The sequence below is a fragment of the Neolamprologus brichardi genome, chromosome 1, assembly GCF_056152115.1.
Source record: "Neolamprologus brichardi isolate AB-2024 chromosome 1, ASM5615211v1, whole genome shotgun sequence".
Lineage (NCBI taxonomy): Eukaryota > Metazoa > Chordata > Actinopteri > Cichliformes > Cichlidae > Neolamprologus > Neolamprologus brichardi.
Window position 1 is genome coordinate 37,719,289 of NC_142104.1, and position 12,211 is coordinate 37,731,499.

The window sequence follows — 12,211 nt, forward strand, 5'->3', positions numbered from 1 at the left end:
AGTATTCAGAATACGTTACTCTCATTGAGTAACGTAACGGAATACGTTACAGAATACATTTTGGGGCATGTATTCTGTATTCTGTAATGGAATACATTTTAAAAGTAACCTTCCCAACACTGTCAGTGATGTGGTGAGTGGCCAGAATGACGGAAAGATGAATGTTACAAACACGAGTCCTCTGAGAAACTGGTTAGACTTGAAAATGGGGTATTAGTTCGTCTTTCAGGATAGCGATGACCTAAAGTATACTGGCAACACAAAATGTTACTTTATAGAAAAAAAATCTTTATTGGTTGTGTTAATGTATTCACAAATACAGTTTACAGACAAATCAGGGTAGAAAAAAATTACATAACCATCACAAAATGAGGAAGAAACAAATTCTCTAATTCCCACCTTCTTCAAGCAATTGAGCCAAATTGTAAAGTTACTAGTTGTAGCTGTATTCACACATAAATTTCAGAGAGCAGAATTAGTTTGGGATGTTCTCCACAGTTGTCCTTTCTCATATATACACATGGGCATATACATGTATACATTTAGTATGCATTTGTAAATAACCTGCTTTTACCCTGCTGGAGATACTCTAGCAATGATTGCACTAGAATATTACCTACAGTATTCACACAATGGCACAATCCACTTCACATGGACGTTGTACTAGCAAGTTGGCAGTTTCAAGACTGGCTAATATAAGATCCAAATGGATTCTTACAAGCACGAGGGTGTGGTGTTTGTGCAAAAACAAAAGAATTTGAAATCAAACAATAGACAGAGTTTTCTGTTTCGCATTTTAAAGAACATGGGACCCAGTAAATTTTACCTACTTAAAAGTGTTCAACATGTTGTATGTTTCTTGCTCTCTCTGTATAGTCTTACAGGTGCGTTCATAAGCCCATATGCACTGTAAACAACTCACCAGTATCAAAGTTTTTTTTTTCTGGCTATCTAATATGACTGATGCAGCTGAACATGTAGGTATGTAAAAAGGATTTCTCAGCTCTTAGTCTACTAGTTAGTATATTCCACAAAAATACATGTTAGAAAATGTCCTTGTATCTGCCTTATTTTAATGGAACACTAATGTTGTTAATATACACTAAAATAATAAAACATTTAGATTTGATCTGCAAATTTTGAACCATTTTCAACATCCAACATTAAAGTGAAAAATGTTGCTTTAAATTAGTTAACTATAACATAATTCAGTTACAACTGTAATTATATTGTACGTAGTAAATATAAGGTTTTTTATGGGATGTTTATGTTTGTTTGGTTCTAAAAACAAAAAATAAACAAAAACATATATATCCTTTGGATTCAGTGTTTTGGAAGACTAATTATTGAGTATAGCATTACAAACATTACAGAAAAAAGTCTGAAATCAGAAAACCTGATTTGCTATTGCTAAATGGCTGTTTCATAAAGTTCAAATAAAAAAGAAAAGTATTTCTGGTCTCTGTTTCAAATGGGCAATCCATTGTTGCTTCGGTGAAATAACAGATTTTTGTGCTTCTGTTTAAGATATCTAGTGTTAGACTTCCCTGAGGAGAAGTATCCTTAAACAACAACCAACCATCCTATATAAATCAGACAAGCATTGCCTTCAACTACCCTGTAGGACATTATGCTGCTGTTACTATTCCTGTTGTGCACATTATGCTACATTTAATCAGCCAACAGGATTTTGAATGCATTTCCTACGTGTTTTTAGGAAGTGGGTGAAAGGTCAAACAAAAAGCCCATTCAGGCTTCCTGCCTCTTTACAAAACTGATTAAAGCTTTTGTTTATTCTTCTAGGTCCGACATGGAAACCAAGTTTCAGAATCAAACTGTCAAATATTCAAATTTGACAGTTTGACCTGCATTTTACAGTAACATAATCTACATGAGAAACAAAACAAAGACTACATAAAACCTCATCTAACACTTCACCTGACTCATCTGGAATTTGTCCCTTGAAAATACACCATATGTCCTAACATCGATACTTTAAATTGCTGACTTTACTACTCAACAACATAGCCTCATCTCTTAAAGGACCAGCACAGTGTTTGGCATGTTTCTTTCTGTTAAAGCTGTTTTTGTTTTTGTGTTTTGCCCTGGTGCAAAAAACAAACAAACAAACAAACATTAAAATCAACACTGACATAATATCAACATTTTTTCTAGCATTTCTTTCACCAGGAACATTGACATCAGTGACCATGGAAAGGATTACCACAGGTTCTGTATGCTGTGATGTGTAGACAGACATCCATAACTTAAATTCTTCTGTTACATCCATGTTAAGTTATGTTCAATATGGTCTGAAAACTTCCTGTAAGGCACCATGAATTCTTGAGTTTTTGTTTTCTTTTAAAAAACAAACAAAACAAACCAAAATCTACAATTTTAGAGGCCAAATGCTGCACTAGATTTACTAGCCAATCTTTATCTATCTGCTACTTGTGACACATCAGGTAGTTTCTTGAAAAAGACAAAACTAGTGAGGTTAATATTGATGAGACACTGACAAACCAAACTTCAAAATGAACCTTTGCTAAAGTAATTGGCCAGAACATGCATTTAACACTGCAATGGTCCTTTGAGAAATTACGTATTTGACATCACTGACAAGTAAAGTTTACTCATCATCAAATAATCCAGTAGAGCAGACAAATCCAGAATGGTTTATTTATCAAGCTGCAATTTACTTGCCTTGTACTGTTAGTTTACTCATACAAGTAGGTCCATAGGTATGGGACTTTAAACTCAAACAAGTTAAGAGGATTAAGAGAATTACCGCATTGACTGTCTACTTATCACAGCAAAGTTTATATACAGTCCCAAATTTACAGAATCTCATAAATAATTAAAGAAGCTAACATAACCTTAAATGTGTTTTCAAAAATTAGATGACCTTTGCAGCACATGACAACCCCAAGTCTAGAATCTACAGACATCACTAAATGCTGCAATTACTTCCTTGGAAGTTTTATGGTTTCTCAAAGTCAGCTGAGATTTTTGTTAGATGCATCTATGGCATCGATTTGAGAACCCTAGGTGACTTCTTTCTCATGTTATTGCTTTGTAATACTGTCAGAAATCTTGACCTTTAACCTTGAGGTCGACGTCATTGAGATTAAAATTTGTCCGAGATTTTTAGAAGATGTACCAAGGGTATCAACTTGAAGCACCTATATTGCATTCACAAACTTCAAGGCCCACCTACCTTCCTGCCCGGCGGGGTGATGACAATACCTTTTACCGTTTAGGGGTAAAAAGCATGCTATGTCAAGTTGAGAATATGTGACCAAGTTGGCTAAATGTATTATTCAATCAATTTTGCAGTATTTGTTTGAATCTGAGAAGACATCATAGCCACACACTTCAGAATTCATTATACTGTTTTTATCAGCATTCACTGCAGTCACCTTCTCAATTTCCTTTTTCCATCGTTCTAGTACAAGTTCATCTTGATTTCATCTTCCAAAGGAAAGGATTCTTTTTTCCCCCCAGAACTGATCGGGCTCCCCTAGAGGTTTTCTGGCTTTTTCAATTTTGAACTCCCTGTTCTTGAGTGTAACCAGTATTTGGATCTTGTTGTAAACCTCTATTCACAATCGTGAAGTAATCTCTTGATTGCAGAGAATGACAATCATAGGCAGATGGCTAGATGTTGTGTTTTTCTAAATCAAGGAAAGTGTACACAACAAGCATCCACTTTAGTTGTCTTCTGTGGCCAGTGAGCATGGCCAGTGCATTCCTGCTTTTTTAGGAATGTACCACATCTCTGATATGGCCTGCTTCCTGTGCATCAAGATCTCCGGACCTCATATTGAGAATTCAGGGGAAAAGATGCCAAATATAAGTTCAACCCTTGGAATCATATCTAAATCTTTTATCGGATTACTTTATCATGCAATAATATGAGAACAGGCATCACCTGGTCATCAAACTGGTTGCAATACTTTTGCTAAACCCATTTGTTAAATTAAAGCAGTTACATATTGTTTGATTTCTTTTGTTCTTCCCAACATTACAATTAACAATCCACAATAGGTTCACAGCTACACGTGCAAATAAAAACAGTAGAAAGATGAAGATGAAAATCCCACAAACATTATTTTCTGTTGTCATTTTGTTCAGCCACCAGATTTCACAAACCCACAACCATCTCATTGTTTATAGAACCATCACTTGTAAATATGCTTTCCTTCAGGAAATAAAGACAAAAAATGATCTGCATGAAGATTTTTGGAAACCTGGCACCTAATTAGGACCGGACTCTTCTGTCACCTACCAGTAACAGGCTTCACACGATAAGGGTGGAATGTGCGTCGGGTTCAAGCTACCAAGGTGAAGCCGTGAACAAGATGAGAACCTTCATCAACTTAACAACATTTCAACATATTGGTTGTTGGTCCTACCTTCCAGGCAGTCAGTCATTTGCTGCTATACACAAATTACAAGTTTTACAAAAATGTCTTGTTCAGTTTTTCCTTTGAGTACATCTTGTTATTTTCACTAGCAATAATTGCTATCCCAATTGACATCAAAGTAAATAATGGACGTACCTCGCCAACTAAACTAGGTAGTATTAGCTGATAACTTCCCATCTCCACTGTTGGGTTTCGATCATGTATTAAAAATAAAATAAAACAAGATGGCAACAATGACAAATGCCAAACTCAAGGCCCAAACTCAATGGGGAGGGGTGACTGTGAAGACTTTATTCAAATTTAGTCATTCCTGTCATTTCACCTTTAAATGGCCATAGCCTAAAAGCTCAAAAATTTCCATTCAGACTGGGTTAGACAATAATGTATGTGAAGGACTTTGTGTACCAGTTAACCTTATGAAGCCTAATAAGATGCTGATGTTTTCCCTGGCTTGACAGCTTCTAGTTGGTCACCCTGGGTTAATGTTCGAACAGCACAGTGCCTACAGTACTACTGAAATAGACAACAACGCAAACTGAAAAATTTCACCTTGCCAAACAAACAAAAAACAAAAAACAGTAAACTGCTCCATACCCTGCAACACCCTTATTTCCCAGAACACCATTCTTTAAAAACACAGCCTAATGGTTATTTTGTCCATGGTGACATTTTGACATTTAGGCAGCCACAGACAACCACAATATTTGTACACCAAAAAAATTCAATTACATAAAGCTAAATATTACAATGCTTGAGAAAACGAGGTAAAAAAAAGCCCTACATGGTTTAGTGTATATAAAGATGCATGTTCACACTTTGGATTTGAAATGCCTAGTATGCTGTAGTACAGGACTGGAGAAGGGTTTGTATGGAAAGAGCTTCACTATGCTAGTATTCCTCCACAGTGGATTAAAAGAAGTCATCAACAAATACTGTAAGGAATAACGTGTGTTCCTTTATGTTCAAAATGATATATCAATAAAATGTTAGAACACAGAGATTATGCATTTACAAAGTTTTTGCCCAGTGGCTGGGAACAGTCTGATTCCTCTTTCAGGGGTGGGCAGGGGTGTCTTAACTCTTCAGATGATTTGGACAGGAGCAAGTAGGAACAACACGAGCTAGAAAACCACTGCCCATGGGTGATGCTGTAGTCACCTTGGAAACCGATATGGAGCAGCACGGGAGGATCTGAAAAGCAAAGAGTCTAGATGATTATGATTTTATACCAAAACAAAATCTGTGCCTTTTTTCCCTTCTTTTTTAAAAAGAAGCTTTAAAAAAGTCCAAGTGATCACAGAAGATCACATTCAATATCTTTTATCCAATATTTCTATCATCGCTCTATGTCTCCAATCAACCTGAGCGGTTTCTTTGATATAATCATTCTCTAATTTCTCATCACTCCCAATGAAAATATTAAAATGTTTTCAGCTCTGCCACCTCCCGCCCAGCCTCCTTTTTGTTCATGTCAACATTTCAGAAACATACACCATAGCAGGACCCTTTCTCTGCACTGCTATCCTTTTGTTACAAGTCACCTCTGATGCTTATGCCTACCCTTCTCTTCACCCCTCTTTTGGACTCTATGATATGGGCTCAAATTGTGGTCATAAATATTTTGTATTTGTAAATCAGGATTTGTATGTGTAAAAAGAATTTGTGTGTGTATAAAAAAGATTTGTATGTGTAAAAAAAATTTGTGTGTGCGTAAAAAAGATTTGTGTGTGGACTTAGCCAAAAAATGCCTGTGAAACTCTCGCACTCAAGTTTCAAGCTACAAGTACGAATTTTGACCCTATTTTTCTTCCTTTCATCTGATTAGTCAATGTCATGTCAATCACAAATTTAACTATCCAATCAGAGAACAGATGGGTTTGGCTGTCGGAGGGGCGCTTTTTTGAACTGCAGGTCCTTGAAGGGTAATACAGTTTGAAGCTGGAGGATCTCTATATAAATATCCAATAAAAGCTAGGTCCCCTAACTTTCAGCAGCTGTTGAAAGGATAAAGTTGTGGTATATCAGTGGTTAGAAACACCATTATTACTTTAGGATTAGTTTAACACAAAGTTAGGGCTGACCCGGGACCATTGCTGTGAGTCAAAGTGCGCAGCATAAAGGTCCTTTCACATCGCACGCAGGATGTCCTGCTAATGCTAACTGCTAACTAAAAGCCAAGGATCCAGAATTTGTTGCGCTGGCTGCTGAGCTCTGTGGGTTTTTGCAGCAGCTCTACCTGTACTAGATGCACCTGCTCCTTGTCGTTTCTATCTCTAACTTTATGTCCTCTACAAGAGTTTGTTTTTGTTGCTAGTTCTTCAAATGTTCAATAAAAACATGTATGCTCACGAAGAAAGCTTTGTAACTATCCCCACTAGTGAAGACTGTCATTTCCAAAACAATGCACCCCCACCCCCGCGGTCCACAGCGCTGTTGAAAAGGCACTGGAGGTCCCTGTATTAAGCACGTAAACCTGTGACACAAAAATCACCAAACTGGGACGACCACAGATTGTTTTTTTTCGTGGTGATGAAGGAAAACGCTGGGCTGGCATGTAAAAGGGCATTTATTCCCTTCAAGGACCTGAAGCTCCATAAAGCACCCACCTGTTCTCTGATTGGATAGTTAAATTTGTGATTGACATAACATTGGCCAATCAGATGAAAGGAAGAAAAGTAGGGTCAAAATTCGTACTTGTAACTTGCAGAGTTTCACACGTAAGTCCACACACAAATCTTATTTTAAGCACACAATTTTGTTTTTTTACACATACAAATCCTGATTTACAAGTACAAAATATTTATGACCACAGTTTGAGCCCATACTATGACACTTTACATGGTTGATCTGAAGTATTTAATTTAATTCAGTCTCTCCAGTATATACCTCCATTTTACCAGGAACTCTTCCATCTGCTTCTTACTCCCACTACCGATCATAATATCATCACATACCACCCCTACCTTTAACCCATATGTCACTCCTATTGCACACCTCCCCACATATGTCCTGCACCACCATCACGTAGTTCTCTCCCACTCCTCTGCACATTACCCTTGATCTTGAGAGTCCGTAACAGTATTCCTCTCGAAGAAGCATCTTTTTTTTTTATCCACCTCTATCCTTGGCAGTCCTTGTAAAGACTGAATGCTCCTGTGAAGGTGCTGATGTTTCCCATTATGGATGAGAAGAAGCAGTTGTGCATGTGTCATTTTGGACAGAGGTCCCACCTTTCAGGACAGTTGGATGCAGATACCACTGCAGATGACACTTATTTGTCCCCATGCAACTGGAAACGTGGTCACAGAACATCTTCTCCATCATGATTAGGTGTGGGTTAAAAAACACAAAACCAAAAAAAAAAGATTTACCCGATTCAATTTTTTTTTAGTTTGAATAATGCGATATCGATTCATTAAATCCTGAATCGATTTTTAAATATAAATGCCAGAAACGCTAAAAATCTCAGTTTAAAGCTCACAAAACTACTTGCACAACCGCCAAAGAGCTAAAACAGCACGTGAAAGCAAGTAAAAGGTTTCGGCACAAAGATCTAAACACACTCGGCGGCATGTATGCAGAATTGCCGTCGGGTGCTGAAAGCTGACATCTCACATGAAGCTGCAGGTTTCCTCACTCTCCAACCAAAATTCACTGAATCAGCAGCAAAAGAAGATCAAAACTACGCTTCATGTTTGATAAACATCGTCATTAATTCCCTCTTACTTTTGCTGCTCTGCTTCCATCATGATAAGATCGCGCTTCGTGCACAGCTCTCTCTCAGTGTGTTTCAAGAACAGTTTACTATAAAAAAAATTCTCTGTTTCTGTATTATTCGCTTGCTTATTACGCACCAGTCTACTGTTGTGTTCAGTGCCGTCAGCCACTGTTTTGCTTTTGTTTGTTTTTTTCTGCTGTTTAATACCGAAGAAATGTAAACGTTTACAAGTTATGCCAAATTGCAACATGCTTAGCTATGTCTCCAATAAAACTTCACTTCACTTCAGCAGCAGCAGTTAATGAAGAAAACCATAAATATGTTGATTTATGGTTTTCTTCAGATTTTGATTTATTGCAGAATATTTATCTGCCATAATAAGCGAGGCCAGCAAAATCTCCTTTATATTTTTCTGTGTTTTATCCTCAGTTACTACCGTATCACATTATCAGCTTTGGTTTTTTATACATAGATATAATTCTGATCATTTATCTCTACATATCCATATTTTTTTAGAATATTTATGACTGTCGGAGTCAAAATTGAATCAAATCTGGATCAAATCAGTTATAGAAATTGAAATCGATGCCCAGCCCTAATCATGATGCAGGATCTATAAAGTGGCCACTATACATAGACTCATTTAAGAACTGTAAAAATAACAAAAGATTATCTTACCATGATATTGTTTCACTGCGTTTTTCAGTTTCTTCCTGAGTGTTTGCTCTTCTAGGCTGGCCATCTTCCTCTGGACACACACAAAAGTAAATGAACAGTTACATGCGCACCTAAAAAACTTAAAAAGTGCTCTAACATTCTCACACATTTATACTTCGATGGATGCACTGAAGAGCAACTCAAGGCTAGTATATTACCCAAGAATATATAACCTGTGATTAGTAGAAGACCTGCTCTACCTCCTGAGTTACCAGTCCAAATTTTAGGTAGGGTTAGGGTAAGACGGACAACAGTGTTCCCAAACAAAGGCAAAACAAAATTGGCTACTCATTTTTCATTTCATGCTGAAAAATCAAGCTGCTGCTAATCATATCCTTTTCAGGTGGTATTTCATGGTGGATCCAAATATGACAGTACTTTTACTGCATTAATCAATCAATCAATACAATGACAAAGCCTGTACTGTGTTTTACAGACAGCTGAAGATACTCCTGTGTCCTTCTCTTGACTACCTCCTGTACATGTTTTTCATTTGAACCACACATTATGGTCGTACCGAAGGACAAGTTGCATCAGGTCCTGTGTCAGATTTGCTTTTTCACATTAAAGGAGTAGTTTGGTTCCTTTGTGACCTTTATGCAAGTATCCAACCACAGCTGGGTTTGGAAAAGAAGACAAATTATGTCTAATGTGGTCAGAAGTTCAGTTTCCTGTCAGAAAGTTATTTAGGTTTTTAAAACCTTTTTTGAAACTGGCTAAAACACATTTTGCCGCCAAACCCAAATATGCCAAAATATTACATTGCTTAACTTCTGTACCAGTCCTCTTCTGAATTTCCGAACTGGAACTATGCCCACCACAAAGTTGGTTAGGACTAATTCTTTAAAACTAAAATGTGGCTCAGTTACTTATCTTTGTGTTTTAATGCAAGGATTGAAAACACAGAATCACTGTTAGGGTGCTTTATGCTTTAACCATTACTCTCTCTCTGAGGTCTGACCTTTAAGCTAGATCAGTCAGGAAACACTCCTTTACATTATAGCATGAAACCCATTAGAATTGTATCGTTCATATGATTTCTTACCACAGTGGTGTCCTTCTACATCATCAAGAAGATTGGCTGTAGAGTTGGCTGTGCCCAATCTGGAAAGGAGTTTAGTTAAGAGCCACAAAACTCAGACCTTGCAAGCCAGATCAATCTCTCAGAGTTCATGGACTCACAAACATGGAGAAATAAATGCAATTATGGAAGCTTATGCATGGCTAGCAATAATATGAGAACCAAAAACCTCGGTAACAATGGCACAGACTATGGAACTGCTTTTCTCAGAATATGAATATGGTGCTTAGCACCTTATGAATAACACTGGTCCACCAGAGGTGGCAAAACTGCACATCTGTCACTTCAGTAGATGGTTTTGTAAAAGTACTGATAAAAAGTACAGCCTCTGAAATTATCCAAAATACAGTAAAAATGCAATTTAAAAAGTAGCTTATTGAAGGACATATCTACCAGCTATTACTGAGGACAGCTAACAGAACCTTATGTCATGTTAATATACCAATAAAATGATATTATTGGAATACAAACATTATGGGAAAAAAGCTTAGAAAAAACAAACAAAATTTAACAAATGCCTGTCCTATTAAGTGAGTATACTCATGGGCTAAAGTGGGATTCAGCAGGAGTGAGAAACCTAAGATCAATTGTAGTGGTGCAGCGAGGAGTAACTTAGAAATCATTCACAGTGATTTCTGTTGTGTGCTCCAGCAGATTATTTTGTATACAGCCTGTGGTCATCTAACCTGTGCTGCTCTAAGTTTTATTGTTCTTTTTGGTTTCAACTGAATTCAGCAAGATACAAGCATGTGTTACATGAGCTATCATGATTGATTTCCAAACTCTAGACAGCATAAATCTAGTATAAAGGTCAAATTCACTGAATTAATCATCAGTTTAAATTTAAAATGCCTGTTACAGTGACCATGAACAACACAGATGCCTACAACAGTCCAACATAGTGCATTGCTTTAAATATTACCACACTACTGCAAACTAACTGTTTAGCCTGCACTAAACTACCTCGTACTTTCATACAACATCTGAATAACCTCTGAATAACACAAAGCAAGTGGGATGTGGTGGTGGACCAGTTTGGTGCTGAGGATGTCTGGGATTATAGTGTTGAACACCGAGCTGTAGTCCACAAAGATTATCCTGATGTAGCTCTTCATGCTCTCCAGATGGCTCAGTGCTCTGTGAAGGTTGATATTGATGGCATTGTCCGTGGACTGATTTGCTCTGTAGGCAAAAGGGTGGAGACACTATCTGCTCGAAACACTTTATGACTACAGACATGAGGGCTATGGGTCTGTCATTTTTGAGATGGTCTATACCAGGCTTTTTGTGGATGGAAATGATGGTGGAGGCCTTCAGACAGGTGGGAACAGTGGCATGAATCAGGGAAAGGTTGAACAATCTGGTGAGGATGCCTGCCTGAGCTCCTCTGCAATTTTGAGGCTCCTGTTGGGGGGGCTCTGGCCTTTGTATTTGGTGAGGGCTTGGATTCCTCTCCACACCTGGTAGGAGATGTTATCAGTAAGACGGCCTCCACACTCTCCTATAGGCCCTCCTTGGCCAGTTCGATGCCCCTCCTCAGGTTGGCTCTGGTAGTGCTGTCCCTCAGCCTGAGTTACGAATTCTGACCAGAGCCTGTACTTCATTTGTCATCCAAGATTTTCGATTAGGAAAAATGCAAACAGTTTAGGTCACTGTCGCATTCTCTACACTTTCTTTAATGTAGAAAAGGACAGACTAAGTGAAGGTCACCAGGTCCTGCTGTTCAAAGATGGACCAGTCTGTTAGATCAAACCCACCCTCATGGGGCCATTTCACCAGAGTGCACGCAGATATCACTTTGTTTTGCACACAGATGTCAGTTTTTGTCTAATCAGCCATTCCCCATTTCTTCAACAGTTGCTTGCTGGGTTCAATTCAATTCAATTCAATTCAATTCAATTTTATTTATATAGCGCCAAATCACAACAAATGTCGCCTCAAGGCGCTTCATAGATACAGAGAAAAACCCAACAATCATATGACCCCCTATGAGCAAGCACTTTGGCGACAGTGGGAAGGAAAAACTCCCTTTTAACAGGAAGAAACCTCCGGCAGAACCAGGCTCAGGGAGGGGCGGCCATCTGCTGCGACCGGTTGGGGTGAGAGAAGGAAGACAGGATAAAAGACATGCTGTGGAAGAGAGAAGATGAAGGAAGACAGCTGAGCCAAGCTGGTTTCTGCAGTTGGAAACTCGCTGTGAGCTGGCTGGCAACTGGGAAGTATGGCCGCAAAAGTGTGGAATAAAAGAAAGTGTGAGCGAACCCCAAA

At 38.1% G+C, this 12,211-nt stretch overlaps 1 protein-coding gene across 3 annotated transcripts in view; it reads right to left on the reverse strand.

Annotated features, from left to right (window-relative positions):
- Nucleotides 1-292: 292 nt before the first annotated feature.
- Nucleotides 293-12,211, reverse strand: part of cuedc1b (CUE domain containing 1b) — a 33,216-nt gene continuing 21,297 nt past the window's right edge. For all 3 annotated transcript variants that reach the window (XM_087841673.1, XM_006799294.3, XM_087841670.1), the window contains exons 9-11: nucleotides 9,908-9,966; nucleotides 8,824-8,893; nucleotides 293-5,618 (exon numbers count right to left, since the gene is read on the reverse strand). In XM_087841673.1, the coding sequence (XP_087697799.1) occupies nucleotide 5,618; nucleotides 8,824-8,893; nucleotides 9,908-9,966 (130 nt within the window). In that variant the 3' untranslated portion in view covers nucleotides 293-5,617. The remainder of the gene's footprint in view (nucleotides 5,619-8,823; nucleotides 8,894-9,907; nucleotides 9,967-12,211) is intronic.